The 18,288-nt window shown below is 43.7% G+C and overlaps 1 protein-coding gene across 2 annotated transcripts in view; it reads right to left on the bottom strand.

Annotated features, from left to right (window-relative positions):
- The window catches only part of CCDC158 (coiled-coil domain containing 158), a 135,875-nt gene that overhangs the window by 115,497 nt on the left and 2,090 nt on the right, over window positions 1-18,288 (bottom strand). For both annotated transcript variants that reach the window (XM_077476353.1, XM_077476354.1), the window contains exon 2: window positions 2,190-2,232. In XM_077476353.1, coding sequence (XP_077332479.1) covers window positions 2,190-2,232 — 43 coding nt within the window. The remainder of the gene's footprint in view (window positions 1-2,189; window positions 2,233-18,288) is intronic.

Here is an 18,288-nt window from a genome sequence, read left to right as displayed (position 1 = left end):
GTGATATAACATCCCCATTTTGTTATACAACGCTGTGCACATACTCTTTTGATGATCTCCTGGGGTCCCCCCACCCAGATGATTGAAATGAGTTGTATGCACAGGCAGCATTATTATTTTTTTCTTTAAAAAAATAGATCAATACAATACTCCACATTTACTTGCCTCCTCCCATTCTCCTGAACAAGTGGACCATTGGTTGGCAAACACATTAAGACTGCATCACTTTTAAAGGGTAAAGACGTTTTGAATTCCATATCCTTACCTACTCTAAATTTGTACTAAGGCATTATTATTATACAGGACTTATACAGTGCCAACAGTTTGCGCAGAACTTTACAATATAAAGGGAGACAGTAAAATTACAATACAGAAGAAATAGGAGCTTACAATCTAAAGGATTCTATGTTGGGGCGGAGGGGGGATATTAACTATGTCCACCCCTGCCAAAAGTCTGATGATAGGTTGCTAAAGCACCAGGTGTTGCATTGTAAAATAAGAAAACTATCTTTAGGCCCCATTCATACTTGCAAATGCAGTTGTTACCAATTACATGTGGGAGACCTAGCGGGGGGTTTCTGGCGATTAGCTACGGGCAGCAGCTGCACTGAAAGCAATGGGAGACCGATCATAGACTGTCTGCGTCCAGGGCCAATCATTACAGCTAATTGCTCCATAAGCGATTGCATGCAAGTGGACTGGGTCTCCTGCGCGTAACTGTTAACAAACCTATTTGCTATTTTGAATGGGGCCTTATAGAACAATCAGTAGTGCCATGAGTCACGCCCCTGACGACGTCAACGCATGACGAAACGCATCAGGGGGAGCCGGATCTGCCATCATTGCGCACATTGGCTGCAGGACTGGGATTTTGATTGTAGTAATCTGACACGCCGGTATCTTTACCTTTTAATGTGAGTGTATTACTTATCTTTTAATAAAGTGCTTTATTAACCTTACTAGACTATAAAACTAGGTTTGGTCTCTATTTATCTCCTTTTGCCCTATGACTGGAGTCTTTTAAGAAATCAAGTACATCTCCTTTGGAGTATTAGGATATTCCCAAAAGCGACACTCATCAATTTAGAGGGCAATAGACCTATGGTAAGCACTGTGTATTCTCCATTTTGTGACCTCACTGGTGGAGTTTTTGAAGGTGCAATATAGTCTGTAATCTACAAGACAACACATGTTTTTGTTGGACTTTACGTTAGTATGTTTTGGGTCACAAATTATAATGCGTAAAGGACATCACTTAGTTTTTTTTTATTACTTTTACTAATTTGGGCTATATTAAGTATAAGCACATATGATATATAGTGTTTTGTTCACTTAGGTATCAGCTCCTAAAATCTGTGATTATATGGCTGATGGTTGTGTGTATTAAACCAAATCTTTACTGCATTTAAGTGCCACAAACCAAAAACACTATCTATTTATTTTTTATTAATCAAAGAAAACTCCCCCGTCCATCCATGTCTTCATGCTTTATTTTGTTGAGAAATTACTTTGAAAAACACCCCTAGCATTTTTGGCTGTAGTCATCTTGAGAAAGGGCGAATGATTTTAGTAGCATTTAGTTCCTGGAATCCATCTGCCCTTAGATCAAGCATGCATACACAAAAGGGTGCTTAGTTGAGAAAACCCCTCCTCCTCTCCTCCCCTCCTGAAGACTCCTGGGAAGTATGACATCATTTGCCTAGGCAAGAAACAAGGAAGTAACTGAAAAAATAAAAATAAAAACTTTAAAACAAGTAAATATGATATACTTTCTTACCTATTTACTAATGCTAGCAGCCTGAGGATTAACAATAATCAATGTAGATTGGGGGAGTGAAGTTCCACTTTAGGTCATATAGTGCTGGACTTTTTGGATTGATATTATTGCAATCAGTAGTGCCAGCCTTGGGCAACAACCTCAAAATGACTTCCATGATACACTACTTTAGCTCGCAACATGTATCCTTAAAAACGTCATGTTTCTATTTTACAGGAATGGTATGGCACAGCACACAACCGAGTCAAAACAAAGTCATTCATTCCTATATAAAATTAGATAGCTAGCTTTGTTCTCCAAGTTTGCACAATGTGTTTTTTTACTAAGCCACCACTCAAGCAATTTACAGAATGCTAACACTCTTTTTCGAAGGCGTATTTACATGCATTAGTCATAGTTTTATTGTTAGTACCTTAACGTAAGAAGGTTTCTGCTCGCCATTGCCCTGGCAACATCTGAAAAAGAAAAGACATCTTGTTACATGCTGATCGCTGGTTCCAAGTATAGATGACGTGGGAAAGAAGTAAAACCGAAGCCTGTAATCTACCATCTGTTTGGCATCCTTGTTCTGTCACCTTCTATTATGCCCCTAGACCAGGGCAGAAATTGTTTTTATTCAAGTGGCACCCACATAACATAGGAAAATATGCTCTAAATATAAATATCCACTGCCTACCTATCTTTAGTGGAATTGTGTAGGTAGCCATTGGTTCCATTAGTGTCCAACATGCAAAATAGCTAGGTTACCTAATGGTTCAGATTTCTTATGTAAGCTGTGCTCCCTAATGCAGGACATGCATCAATCCAACCACATTGTTCACCAATCAAACCTAACAATCTTCGATTATTTTTCACTGCCATTTTTACAGATTTTTCAGGAATGAATTGAAGATGAAAGTGATCTGGTAGACTGGAAAATGTTGGCCATTTCCAAGCTGATTATGCAATTAATATATGAAACAAGCTAAAAATTCTGCAGTAATTGCTTATGACGTTTGAAACCTTTTTTTTTTTTAACATTAAAGTGATTGTATACCCTATTTTTACATTTTTACCTACAGGTAAACCTTGCATGCAGTCGCGATGACGTCAGTGGCGCATGCGCTCTGAAGGTCCAGCAGATGCTGCTGGACCTTGTCAGAAAGAAGACTCCCGCGCGCATGCGTGGGAGTGATGTCATCGCGGCTCTGGCCACTCACAGTGCCGAGGGGAAAATGTTAGCTCCCTCGCCGGTGCCTGGGATCCGATGGCGACTCCTCGATCGAAGGTAAGTTTTTCATAATGAGCTAGTATGCGGTGCATACTAGCTCGTTATGCTTTTGCCTTACAGGTTTTTAATTTTATTTATTTATTTTTATGCGGGTATACAACCGCTTTAATAGTAATCAAATTAATTACCCTTCTGATTGAAGATGGATCCAACAGTGGATAGTATTGTATAGGATATAATTTGTTAAAACTAGTGGTGTGCCAAAACAGGGTGTATATAAATCAATGATTTAAAAAACAAAACAAAAATATCAGATTTAGTTTATTTAACCGCTTCAGCTGCAGAAGATTTCACCCCCTTCCTGACCAGAGCACTTTTTGCGATTTGCCACGCATCGCTTTAACTGACAATTGCGCGGTCGTGCGACGTTGTACCCAAACAAAATTGACATCTCCCCCCCCCCCAACAAATAGAGCTTTCTTTTGGTGGTATTTGATCATCACTGTGGTTTTTATTATTTGCGATATAAACAAAAAAATAGCGTCAATTTTGTACTTTTTGCTATAATAAATAGCCCCGTTTATTTTTTTCAAAAAGCAAATTTTTTCTCAGTTTAGGCCCATATGTATTCTTCTACATATTTTTGGTAATAAAAATCGCAATAAGCGTATATTGATTGGCTTACGCAAAAGTTATAGCGTCTACAAAATAGGGGATAGATTTATAGCATTTTATTACTATTTCTTTCTTTTTTTTACTAGTAATGGCGGTGATCTGTGATTTTTATCATGACTGCGACATTATGGTGGACACATCGGACAATTTTGATACATTTTTGGGACCATTGGCATTAATACAATGATCAGTGCTACAAAAATGCATTGATTACTGTAAAAATGTCACTGGCAGTGAAGGGGGCGATCAAGGGGTTAATTGTGTTGCTTAGTGTGTGTTTTAACTGAAGGGGGAGGGGACTGTGCAGGGGAGATGACAGATCGCTGTTCATACTTTGGTGTCCGTTTATGAAGCAGTGATCAGTGGAGATCCAGAGGATCGCCGCAGATCACAGCCCATAAACAGTTTATAAACCAGAGATAATCAGGGGGAGAAGTGTTTGAACATGTTCTCCAGCCGAATATATCCACACACTGAGAATACTCATTGAATGACACAGTAACGGCCAGTTTATGAAGCTGGGATCTCAGCGCTTCACTGGCAATCTGTGTCAGAATTCACACTCCCCGATTTATCAGCTCAGAGGTGGAGAATCGGGGAGTGAAGAGAGAATGTGGGGGGATCTGAGGAGGAAAGAGGAAGATAATTAACTTCCTTATGCCTCGTTCAGACCCCCCCAACACTGTAACCATGTCCCCCTGTCATATTTATGTGTATACATGTATATACATATATATATATATATATATATATATATATATATATATATATATATATATATATATATATATATATAATGTGTATATGTATATATATATAATGTGTGTGTATATACATGTATATATTATGTAGGGTAGGGGGACGCTTTATTTTACTAACATTAATCACACCGTGTGTCAGTGTATTGAGCTGTGATAATTTATCACTGCTTAATAAATTGACATCTCTGTGTATCGGTGAATTTCTAGTACTGTAATCTCGTAAAGTCTCACTAGATTCCAGTATCAGGGGCCGTTCTCCAGTGTTAGAAGCGTTTGTAGATCGCTTCACTTCTCCAATGGTGAAGAGATCTACTCCGCTTTATAAACTGGCATACAGAGGAGAAAGATCTCCTCTGTGAATGCCGGAGAATGAAGCAGTGAATAGATTTCACTGCTTCATAAAAGGACACCTGAGTATGAACAGATGATCTGTCACTTCTCGCTGCAGAGAATCAGGAGAGATCCCGGTTCTCGCCGTGTTACGAGCGATTGCGGGAGACCGCCGGGCACTCGCAACAGCTCCGGGGGCGAGCTGCAGGCGCGCACACGCCCCTAGCGACCACCAGAGGGTAGTGACGTAAGATAACTGCGAGCCATATTGCTGCAGTACAACTGTGGCAGCTGGTCAGCAAGTGGTTAAATGGATTTTTGTTGATCAAATTTATTTTAAACTAAATTATTAATGTATCTTAAATGGAAAACAGTAATGGAAAATAGTTTTCCATTTAAGATACATTAATAATTTAGTTTATTCAGCATGAAATGGAGCTTAGTTATGTAGCACGAGGCTGCATATTCCGCAATATATGAAAAAAAAACATGACCACCCGGTCCAGAAGACCTGGCACATCATAGATCACGGTAAATGACGGAGCAATCACTTGTAAACAAACCAGCATCATGGGCTGGATCTATATTGCCTACAGTGCTGCTTAGTGCCAATACTCTGCCCATACTCTGCAATGCTCTGCCAATAATCTGCAATACTCTCCCAATAATCTGCAATGCTCTGCCAATACTTTGCAATACACTGCAATACTCTGCCAATATTCTGGCAATACTCTGCAATACTCTGCCAATACTCTGCCAATAATCTGCAATACTCTTCCAATAATCTGCAATACTCTGCCAATACACGGAAATACTTTGCAAAACCCTGCCAATATTCTGGCAATATTCTGCAATACTCTGCCAATATTCTGGCAATAGTCTGGCAATACTCTGCCAATACTCTGCAATGCTCTGCCAATACTCGGAAATACTTTGCAATACTCTGCCAATATTCTGGCAATACTCTCCAAAACATTTTAACAGAAACAAGGATTTTTTTACCAAATTTTCAGTCTTTTTTTATTTATTGCGCTAAAAATTTAAAACCCAACGTAGATTAAATACCACCAAAAGAACGCTCTATTTGTGTGAAAAAAAGGAGAAACATTTCATATGGGTACAGTGTTGCATGACTGAGTAATTGTCATTCAAAGTGCGAGAGCTCCGAAAGCTGAAAATTGGTCTGGTTAAGAAGGGGGTTTAAGTGCCCAGTGGTTAAGTGGTTAAAAAAACAACGGCTTTAATGCACACTGCAACTACATCAACTGAATAACAGCTGTGCTGTTTATTATATGATTGTCTATACTGTATTGGATTGTCATTTTGAGAACACTTGGTGGTTGCTTGTTGCCATTGCAGTTCAATTCCTCAGTAAAGAGACAGGAAGTCTTGCCTTTGTTAATAAAGTTTCTTATTGAACAACATAATGTTTTTACCTCAGTTGCAGAAACCATTTTAGTTCTGATGCAGATAAGTGAAATTCTTCAAATTTGCCTCTATATACACAAATGTCTGTAAGTCTATTTTATTATTTCCCAAAGTTCATTTTACACTTGGACTGCACTGTTATGTGTTTGATACAGTATCTCACAAAAGTGAGTACACCCATCACATTTTTGTAAATGTTTTACTATATCTTTTCATGTGACAACAGTGAAGAAATGACACTTTGCTACAATGTAAAGTAGTGAGTGTACAGCTTGTATAACAGTGTAAATTTGCTGTCCCCTCAAAATACAGTAACTCAACACACAGCCATTAATGTCTAAACCGTTGGCAACAAAAGTGAGTACACCCCTAAGTGAAAGTGTCCAAATTGGGCCCAATTAGCCATTTTCCCTCCCCATTGTCATGTGACTCGTTTGTGTTACAAGGTCTCAGGTGTGAATGGGGAGCAGGCATGTTAAATTAGGTGTTATCGCTCTCATTCTCTCATACTGGTCACTGGAAGTACAACATGGCACCTAAGACCCCTTTCACACTGGGGCGGTTTTCAGGTGCTACAGCGCTAAAAATAGCGCCTGTGTAGCGCCTGAAAAAACTGCCCCCTTTCACTCCAGTGTGAAAGCCAGAGGGCTTTCACACTGGAGCAGTGCGCTGGCAGGACGGTGAAAACAGTCCTGCCAGCCGCATATTTGCAGCGGTGAAGGAGCGGTGTATTTACAGCTCCTAAACCGCTCCTACCCATTCAAATAAATGGGGCAGCGTGGCTATACCGCCGGCAAAGCACCACTGCAGCGGCACTTTGCCAGCGGTTTTAACCCTTTTCGGCCACCAACGGGGGTTAAAACCGCCCCGCAAGCGAGCGCATACTGCTGCTAAAACTACGGTAAAGGGCCGCTAAAAATATCGGTGCTTTACAGCTGATGCCCACACCGCCCCAGTGTGAAAGGGGCCTAATGGCAAAGAAAAAAAAAGAATTGTTACTCTACATAAAGATGGTCTAGGCTTTAAAGAGGAAGTTAACCTGGGAAAAAAAAACCCATAAAAATAAACCCTGCAAGGCAAAGGTATAATGAGCTATAATGAGCTAGCATACTAGCTCATTATGAATAACTTACCTGAGATCGAAGCCCCCGAAGCGGTCCTCGTTCTTCATCTCCTCGGCTGCCATGTATCCCGGAGTGACTTCCGGGTCTCGTGGCTCCAGCGTTGTAATTGGCCGGAGCCGCGATGATGTCACTCCGGCACATGCATGTGGGAGCTGTCCGGCACGTTCACCTTCACTTGCGGCGCGCCCAGTTTGCCTGTGCAGTTGTCTACGGTGCCCTTTTTTTGTAAAATATCTCCTTAACCGTACAATTGCACTTGTAGTTTGCAATTGTAGTGCAAAGTGGATTTTCCTTTAACCCCCCTGACGGTATTCCCGAGTCTGACTCGGGGTGGATTTTTTATACCAAGAGCGGTATCCCCGAGTCAGACTCGGGACTGCATCGCTGGATCCAGGAGGAGGATTACTTACCTTCTCCCTCGGATCCAGCGTTGTCTCCCCGCTGTACGAGCGAGCCGTGTCTCGCTCGATGCATTACATCGCCGATCTCCGTGCCCTGCGAGCGTTGCGACGCACGGGGACGGAGATCGGCGCCAAATTCAAAAAGTGAAACAAACAGTAAACATACAGTATAATGTAATCTTACAGATTACATTGCTGTATGTAAATATTTCACATCCCCGTTGTCCCTAGTGGTCTGCCCAGTGTCCTGCATGCAGTTTTATATAATAAAAACTGTTCTTTATGGCTGGAAACTGGAGATTGCCCATAGCAACCAAAACTGTCATTTTACATCAAAAATGATTTTAGACCAGCTAGAAAACAGCGATAATAAATTAGAATCACTCGCAGAATTGAGCGATAGCGATTTGTGGGGAGATCCGTCATCAAATACTGAAAAGTAATGACAGTGACAATTCTGCAACTGAGCAAATTTCAGTGTTTTTGATTTGATTACATTATTGAATAATTTTTATTATTGTTATATTATTATTTGGTACAATTATTTATAATTATTTATTATATTATAATTTATGATTTAATTTTTCAAACTTTATCATACCCGGGATGTCTGCTAGACTCTGGTTTGGACAGATTTAAGAGAGTTATTCCTAAGAATTGCAGGACTACAATATAAAACGCCAAATTTTCATGCAAAATAATGGTACCGCTTTTAGCACCTAAAATCCGAAATAATCGTACCGCCAGGGAGGTTAATAAATAACCTCCAACTGGGGAGATTTCTTTACACTTTTCTCCTGAGGTCATAAAAGGAAGTTAATGTAAATCTTCCAAATATGAGGAGGATCCTTCCTTCTGACAGTTGTCAACAAAACATTTACCTCTGTTGAGGATTTCTTTGCACTTCCTGTCTCAGAGACAATGGCCAATGACACAAAGGGGGTTATTTACGAAAGGCAAAGCCACTTTGCACTTTAAGTGCACTTGGAAGTGCAGTCGCTCTAAATCTAAGGGGTAGCTTTGAAATGAGTGGAAGCCTGTTGATTTTATCATCCAATCACGTGCAAGCTAAAATGCTGTTTTTTTATTTTCCTTGCATGTCCCCCTCGGATCTACAGCGACTTTACTTCCAAGCGCACTTGCAGTGCAAAGTGGAGTTTCCTTTAGTAAATAACCCCCAAAGTTCACTTTAATGTAGCCCTTCCAATCAACTTATACGTATCTTTTTTCGCTTCCCTGCGACTCCATTCAGCACTGGGAGTAAAGCTGGCCATACATTGGAAGAATTTTGTTAAAAAATTGTTTTAAAAGGTTCATTCACCTTTCCAATGGTTAACGGGGACATGAAATCAATGTTAATTTTCAATTGTATATAGGAGAAAATATGAAGGCTCAGGATGGAAAATGTTTGGATTTTCTTATCTGAAGTAATTCTTACTGCTACTGTGGTCCTCAGTAGGGAAAAATTGTGTGTGTTGTATTTGTATACTATTGTAAATGATCAAAAGTCAAACATTAAAATTCTATCCATTGGTTTGTTTAGAGAAAATTCTTTAAATCAAAGATGTATACATCAAATGCTCTGACAAACAATCTTTCACATAAGGTCATTCAAAAATCTAATGGTGTATGTCCATCTTAAGGTTGCTACCTTTTCCAAAAAAAAATACTGGCCCAAAAACCAATAATGAAATATATTGCAGCTTACCAATCATTAGATGGGTTGGCTGCATTCGTTTTCTTTTTTTAGGCTTTCTTCCCCTCTTTTTTCATCTGGTGATCTGGCCAGTAACACATCTTCTGTATTATGCCCTGTACACACGGTCGGACATTCCGACCACAAAATCCGTCGGATTTTTTCAGATGGATTTTGTCTGAAACTGGTGTTGCATACACACGGTCGGACAAAGTTGTAGGAAAATCCAATCGTTCGGATCGTGGTGATATTCGTTGCGTACAACGGGAGTACGTAGAGGCTAGTAGCCAACAGCTTTGATCTTGTAATTTGATCTGATCATGCGTGACCCTTTGTCCATCGGAAAAAGTCAAATCTGATTTTTTTGTCTGAAAATTTTAGATCCTGCACTCAAATTTTTTCTGTCGAAAAAAGTCCAATAGAGCCCACACATGATCGGATTTTCTGACAAAATAATCCGATCAGATCTTTTCCGTCGGAATTTCTGACTGTGTGTATGGGGCATAAGAGTGCCCCCACTCTGGATGAAGAAGCACAGGGGGCACCTTTGGACAGCAGCATTGTTAATCTGGGGGGATGTGAGTGTAAGATGTTCTAGCAGATTTAGATACATCAACTGATGCCAAACTCCAGCTCACACTGCAGGTACACAAGTAATTTCAGCAACAGTTTTTTTTGTGATTTGTGTGTGATTTGAGGCTAGGACGGAGGTTCACCTTACAGCAGGACAATGACCCCAAACACACTGCTAAAGCAACACTTGAGTGGTTTAAAAGAAAACGTAAATGTGTTGGAATGGCCTAGTCAAAGCCCAGACCGCAATCCAATAGAAAATCTGTGGTCAGACTTAAAGATTGCTGTTCACAAGTGCAAACCATCCAACTTGAAGGAGCTGGAGCAGTTTTGCCAGAAGGAATGGGCAAAAATCCCAGTGGTAAGATGTGGCAAGCTCATAGAGACTTATCCAAAGCAACTTGGAGCTGTCATAGTCGCAAAAGGTGGCTCTACAAAGTATTGACTGTAGGGGGGTGAATAGTTATGCACCTTGACGTTTTCTGTTATTTTGTCCTATTTGTTGTTTGCTTAAAAAAAAAACAAAAAAAAACATCATCTGCAGCTTCGCTGCCCGTTTCTTACTGCTCATGCGCAAGTCGCGCAGCGCTTTGTGAATGGTCCCCTTTGTTTTCTGGGACACACACATGTCCCAGAAGGCAACGGGATCACTCACCGCAGAGGAGGAAGCACCGCGGAAAAGGAAGAGGCAGATTAGGAAGACTGCCTAGCAACAGCGGTTGCAGGTAAGTTAAAAAAAAAAATCTTTTTTTTAAATATTATTAATGCATTTTCTATTTTATTTTTGGGTGGCCCTCCACTTTAAGTTATACTCAATTCATAAAGCTTAAAGCTACATTCACATGGCCATAAAAAGTTTACTGATCATATAGGCAAGGTTTTTCTGGTAGAAAACATTCTGCCTAAAAGGATCAGTAAATATTTGCTTTCAGATCAGTTTTATACATGAGTTTTACACACATCTACATCTGTAAGCATGTAAGTTGTATGTCCTCAGATGCAGATTTTTGGATTTTGTGTTTTGTTTTATGGATTTTAATGCAGCACATCTTTGTTGTGGAAATGAATGTACGCTATGCGCAATCAACTTCACTTACGTTAATAAGCACACTTTTCAGCCCTTTTAAATAATGTAATTGAGCACGCTCGTGATTACCAAGTAAAACAGACACAGTAGCTGTTATCACATTGGATTTTCCGCAGACAGTCCTGGGTAACAATGGGAGCTCCGTTTTATTTATAGGACTTTGAACAGGGGTAAAAAAAGGGGACTTGGTGACTATTCAGTTCGGCCAATCAAGCCCATGTATTCCTTCAAACAGTAGGTGTTTATACAAAACTCAACCAATAAAAAAACACAAGTGTATATTCAAAAAGAACAATGACTAGGGGAATGTCTGGTCGTGTCCTTGCAGAGCAGTGTGCCCAAAAAATAGGGTATATGTAACATAACTATGACAGAGATTCATTCAACAAGACCAGAAGAGAACAGCAACCAGTCTTTGGGATGGTACCTGGTTAGAGAGAGAGTTGGTTGCTTTGACTCCCTTACTAGCCGTCTGTTTCTGCTGGTCATCAGTAGTGGACTAGACTTACAGGAAATGTAAAGCCTGATCACTAGGTACGGGAAGGGAAGCGTTGAGTAAGAGCACGCATGAGGTCCGCAGAACCTTATTCTGTTACTGGCAGAGAGATAACAGAGGTATGCTATGTGTAAGACATGGGACGAAGCAGCTTAAGGAGCTCCGTATTTTGGGTACTGCACACATGTAGCTTATCTCTGAGTTGGGATAACTGTTTGACTCTTCACATGATCACGGCTCCCACCTGGTCCTGAGTATTTGTGAGCATGTCTTCAGACAAAGTTTTACTCCACATGCAAGGGTTAGTGACCCCATTTAAAATCTGGCATAGCCCAATCAACCCAACCCGGGGGTAGACCTCGCATGTGACCCTTGCTTGGCGCCCAACGAGGAGGGAAAACATGGAGGATGTGATGACCACCTCACCATTACAGGCTTAAGCATTAATTAAGCCCATTGGGTTGAAACTTATCAGGAGAGGTGATTCCTGAATGCGGTCACGCTGCAAGTTGCTTGTGGCTGAACAACGTTTTATCAAGAAGCCATATAATCAGTGTGCAGCCTTCAGTTTGTTACAGTTACAGAACCTGGAGCAGGGACAGGCTTCCTGGCCAGCACCTGATGTGTCTGTGACAGATAAGGGGTATTAGCTTCTGGAGTAGTGCATTCTGCTTTGAATTGTCTAACAAAGAAGATTTGTTCATTTCAGAAGAGACATACTGGGGGTTATTTATGAATGGCAAATTCACTTTGCACTACAAGTGCACTTGGAAGTGCAGTTGCTATAAATCTGAGGGTTAGATCTGAAATGAGGAGAAGCTCTGATTATTTTATCATCCAATCATGTGCAAGCTAAAATGTTGTTTTTTGTTTTCCTTGCATGTCCCTCTCGGATCTACAGTGACTGCACTTCCAAGTGCACTTGTAGTACAAAGTATATTTGCCTTTAGTAAATAACCCCCACTGTGTTTCTTTTGCAAAAAAAGGATTCTTAACTTCATCCTCACAAGCTTCCTATTCTGTACATTGAGGTGTGCATACATAGCTCAGTGTGCAACCGCTGGGTGCTGGAATGAATAGACTCCTGTGAGCATGAGTTAACATCACCCCAGCTAGGCCAATCAAGGTTTTACTGGAATCCATCTGCCTGTAGGCAGGTTGCCTACAATATGGTAGTTGGCTGGCCCATGCTGGGGATTAGGTTAATGTTCTGCGCCTCTTTTCCAGGGCTTTTTGGACCCTGCCTGTTCGCTAAGGTTCCCACCTGTCTGGGATTCATCCGGACATTTCGGGTTTGGAATCATGCATCTGGGTTTCAGACTGTCTGAAACCCGGAGACATTAATCAGACCGGACTATGGCTTCCCAACAGGGTTGCTGGCTGCAGGTGTCTAAACTGAGCCAGTCTGTTACACTCTCTTTCACACTGCCCAAAGCTAGCACTAACAATCCCCCCCCCCACACACACAGACAGACGGGAGAGGAGAGAGGGCTCAATCTGCTCCTCTTCCTCTTGCCCCTACCCCTCTGTGTCTGCCCACACTCCTAAGAAAAGGAAAGTGCAGGCCAGGCATTTGAAGTCCAGCAGCTTCAGATACATCTAGATGAGAGGTTCTGACTGCCAAGGGGTGAATGAGCTCACCGGTCATCCATCCTTGTCTGTGATTGAAGTCTCCCCTCTTCTCTCTTCTACCTCTGGGTGAGTAGTGAGTACACTAAGGTAAATCAGCGTCCTCAGAGCACACCTTACATCAGAGTTTATCTTTACACCAAAGGCCACAGTGTTCCCCCTTACATCAGAGTCTTCTCCATACATCAGAGTTCACAGTGCTCTCCCTTAAATCAGGGTTGCCAGAGCATCCCTAATGTTAGAGTTCCCTTACAGTGTAAGGGAACTCTGCAAGTTCAGATGTAAAAGGGGAACTCTGCGGATTCAGAGGTAAAAGGGGAACTCTGCGGATTCAGAGGTAAAAGGGGTACTCTGCGGATTCAGTGGTAAAAGGGGAACTCTGCAGATTCAATGGTAAAAGGGGAACTCTGCAGATTCAGTGGTAAAAGGGGAACTCTGCGGATTCAGTGGTAAAAGGGGAACTCTGCGGATTCAGTGGTAAAAGGGGAACTCTGCGGATTCAGAGCTAAAAGGGGAACTCTGCAGATTCAGAGCTAAAAGGGGAACTCTGCGGATTCAGAGGTAAAAGGGGAACTCTGCGGATTCAGAGGTAAAAGGGGAACTCTGCGGATTCAGAGCTAAAAGGGGAACTCCGCGGATTCAGATGTAAAAAGGGGAACTCTTGTGATAAACTTCATATGATTAGAAATGTTATTTAATTGCAAAATATATGTATAGTTTATACTATAGAAAAAAATTTCTTTGCGTGGCTAAAATGTTCGGGTTTGACTTAAAGAAAAGGTGGCAACCCTACTGTTCGCCCTGTGATATATATAGAGGGTGAAGGTTCTGAGAGTCTTTTAGCCCTGTTCCTGGAGATGCCGTAACCGTCATAAAGCACTGAGTGGGACTGCTGCACCCAGCTGTCCATTAGAAGATGCTGGAAGTCCAGAGAACTGCCAAGCTAAAGGGAAATGCCATTCATGGATAACCACGATGTTGAGGTATGCCTGGGCAGCCTAGTTCAGTTAGAGAGGGATATGTTGCGCTCGAAATGTACTTGTTGGACTTACTCACAGACTTACTCAAGTAAGCCTGGTCTGAAGTCATTCAAAGAAAGTGCATGATGGTTTCTGGCTTATGAAAGAACATGGTCAGTAAAGCACCTGTGGACTAAGAAACAAAGCCACTATGGAAGGTCTACTTGACAAGGCAATGAGAAGGATTGCATTTGCTATGGGTAACCAAGAACTAGTGCAAGGTATTGCAGCTGGTCATAAAGCATAGTACCTGACATGGTGGAAAGCCCTCCCGTGGCAAAGGGGTCAGTGATCTTTCTCCGTCCCCATCAGTCGGTACCCTGAAGGTATTGGGACCAAACCTTTGTTACGGAGAACCATAGCTTAGCCGAATGGTACAGAAGAGTGGAAAGGGTTAATTAAGTGCACGCATTAGGTCCCCACTAGATGCACGATGGGACCCCATTCTGTCACTGGGAGTGAGGTGGCAGAGGTACACTAAACTAGTGGAGAGGGCACAGGCTCAGTAGTGTCCCTTCTAAATGCAACAGACATCAAGCTAAAGTGTATAGTGACACTAGACAAAGACACTTCACTGACGAACTCTGTAGGTTTATTTACTGCACACTGTACAAGGCTCATCTCTAAGCTGTGGTACCACCAAGGTGTTTGAATCTCACATGCTCACAGTCCCTGCCTAGTCCCGGGCATTGATGAGTTCACTCCACTCAAAAGATACCCCCATGTGCAGTGAGCATGGCCTCGCTCACATGCCCCTAAGTCAGGCAAGCAGGGTGTACTTAGCTGAGAAACCCCTCCTCTCCTCCTGAAGATTCATGAGATGTATGACATAATTTTGCCCTTGACTAGAAACTAGGTAATTGAACAAGTAACTGAAGAAATGTAGAAAGAAAACGTTAAAACAAATAAATATAATATGAGATCCTATATATTTACTAAGGCTAACGGCATAAGGATTAAAAATTGTTCATGTTGATTTAGAGAGTTGAGTTTTGCTCTAACACTTCTTTGTTGTTTCTTTGTACAAAACAAGAAAACAAAAAAGTATCAGCTTACTTTGACCACTTTAAGTGGAGCTCCTGTGTAGCATCACATACCTAATAAGTGATTCAGTACTCACGCATCAGGCGCATACACAGCACAAGCGGATCAGCGGGTGCCAGCCAATGGATGACCACCGGCATCCATATGAAAAAATAAAAAATTATGAATAAGGCTGGCAATGGCCAATGGCTGAGGGCACTGAATGAAGCGCGGGGGCGGCGTCCCCCTGTCAGAAATCAAAGGCTCAGCGGGGGGATAGCTGAACTAACCTTGCATGGTTAGTACAGCGGCTCTGACCGGAGCTGTTTTTTTCGTGCAACCCAAAAAAACTGTTAGTGTGTACCAGGCTTTACTTGCTGGTAGATCTAAAGAAGATTGTACAATTAGATTGTGATGTGTTTAGTGAGCTTAAGTCTGGTTATTTGAACTTTTAGGCTTATGCCGCGTACACACGATCAAACAATCCGGTGGAAAAGTCCGGCAAACTCAAGTCCGCCAAACAATCCCCCCGTGTGTAGCCTCCGGCATACTTTTTTGACCCGAAAGTACGGCGGACTTAGAATGCCGTGTTGCACACCAATCTGCCCGCCGTACTCGCATTTCGGCGGACAATCCAGCCGTGTGTGTGCCAGTCCGCCGTACTTTTGAAATGAGCGGACTTTTCCCGCCCGGAGAAAAGTCCACTCATTTCGAGCGGGTCTCCAGGTAGGCGGGGCCCGCGAAGGAGACGTCGCTGGCCCCGCCGACTGGTATGGACTTAAAGGGGAACCCCAACACCGAAAAAAAAACGGCGTGGGGGTCCCCCAAAGTCCACAACAGACCCTTGTCCGAGCACGCTACCCGGCCGGCCAGGAAAGGGGGGCGAGCGAGCGCCCCCCCCCCTCCTGAGCCATACCAGGCCGCGTGCCCTCAACATAGGGGGGTGCCTTGGGGAAGGGGCGCCGCGCGGCCCCCCCACCTCAAAGCACCTTGTCCCCATGTTGATGAGGACAAGGGCCTCTTCCCGACAACCCTGGCCGTTGGTTGTCGGGGTCTGCGGGCGGGGGGCTTATCGGAATCCGGGAGCCCCCTTTAATAAGCCCCACCCTATGTGAATGAGTATGGGGTACAATGTACCCCTACCCATTCACCTGTAAAATAAATTACAAAAAAAACACAACACACGAGATAAAATACTTTATTGCACAGCTCCGGGGGTCTTCCGTCTTCGGGGGTCTTCTCGCCGGACTCCTCCGCTATCTTCTTGTAGCTCTTTTGCTAGCGGAGGAGTCCGGCTTTCTTCCTCGCCGCCGGCCTCTTCTCCCGACTTCGGGGGTCTTGTCCCCCTCTTCGGTTCTTCTGCCGGGCCACCGCGCCTTCTTATAGCTCTTTTACAGGCGGTGGCCCGGTCTTCTGTCGCCGCCGCCTTCCGTTCTTCTTCTTCTTCTTCTCCTTCTTCTCCTGGAGATGTTGACTCGACGCTCTCTCCGGCCACAATGCCAGGGACGCGCTGCGCGACCACTTATATAGGGACAAGGGGCGGTGTCACATGGCTTTATGTCACATGGGTTGGTGTCACATGGTGACCCCGCCCCCTTACGATGTCACAGTCCCCATGTGACATCAACCCATGTGACCAACCCATGTGACATAAAGCCATGTGACACCGCCCCTTGTCCCTATATAAGTGGCAGCGCAGGGCGTCCCTGGCATTGCGGCCGGAGAGATCGTCGAGTCAACATCTCCTGGAGAAGAAGAAGAAGAACGGAAGGCGGCGGCGGCGGCGACAGAAGACCGGGCCACCGCCTGTAAAAGAGCTATAAGAAGGCGCGGTGGCCCGGCAGAAGAACCGAAGAGGTGGACAAGACCCCCGAAGTCGGGAGAAGAGGCCGGCGGCGAGGAAGAAAGCCGGACTCCTCCGCTAGCAAAAGAGCTACAAGAAGATAGCGGAGGAGTCCGGCGAGAAGACCCCCGAAGACGGAAGACCCCCGGAGCTGTGCAATAAAGTATTTTATCTTGTGTGTTGTGGTTTTTTTTGTACTTTTATTTTACAGGTGAATGGGTAGGGGTACATTGTACCCCATACTCATTCACATAGGGTGGGGGGCCGGTATCCGGGGGCCCCCTTATTAAAGGGGGCTCCCGGATTCCGATAAGCCCCCTGCCCGCAGACCCCGACAACCAACGGCCAGGGTTGTCGGGAAGAGGCCCTTGTCCTCATCAACAGGGGGACAAGGTGCTTTGGGGTGGGGGGGCCACGCGGCCCCCCCTTCCCCAAGGCACCCCCCATGTTGAGGGCACGCAGCCTGGTACGGCTCAGGAGGGGGGGGCGCTCGCTCGCCCCCCTTTCCTGGCCGGCCGGGTAGCGTGCTCGGACAAGGGTCTGTTGTGGACTTGGGGGGGACCCCCACGCCGATTTTTTTCGGCGTCGGGGGTTCCCCTTTAAGTCCATACCAGGCGGCGGGGCCAGCGACGTCTCCTTCGTGGGCCCCGCCTACCTGGAGACGCGCTCGAAATGAGCGGACTTTCCTCCGCGTGTGTGGGCGAGTCCGTTCATTTCGAAAGTACGGCGGACTTAGTACGGCGGACTTAGTACGCCGTATTAGTCCGCTGAAAAAGTGCCGTGTGTGGGCAAGTAGCCCGTTTGGAAATTCCGACGGACAGTCTGGCGGACGTCCGCCAGACTAAGTACGTCGGACAGACGGCTACGTGTGTACGCGGATTTAGATTATACATGCATAAAGAAGAGACATTCACTTTGTGTGAACAAAGCCTTGCAAATGTTGGTCTTTCACACTAATTGAAATGGTCTAGTACAAACACCGCGCTTGCATCACATTGCATTGCTTTTGTCTGCGATTTGCAATTTAATTGTGCGTGTGCCACAAACACTTTTAAAGTCATGGTTTGCCATCCCTCCCTCCCCTCCCAAGAACAAAACAAAAACTGTCTCTTTGAGAGTTCAATCAGATGTGCTTAGCGCAGCCTTCAACTGAACTTCCAGCCAGAGAGTGCAAAATTATATCAGCATTTAATAAAGCCTGAAGTTTTTTTTTTTT

This window comes from Lithobates pipiens, unplaced genomic scaffold (genome assembly GCF_037356315.1).
Source record: "Lithobates pipiens isolate NorthernLeopardFrog02 unplaced genomic scaffold, aLitPip1_a1.2 Scaffold_13, whole genome shotgun sequence".
Classification (NCBI taxonomy): domain Eukaryota; kingdom Metazoa; phylum Chordata; class Amphibia; order Anura; family Ranidae; genus Lithobates; species Lithobates pipiens.
This window is presented reverse-complemented; position numbering and strand designations above follow the sequence as displayed.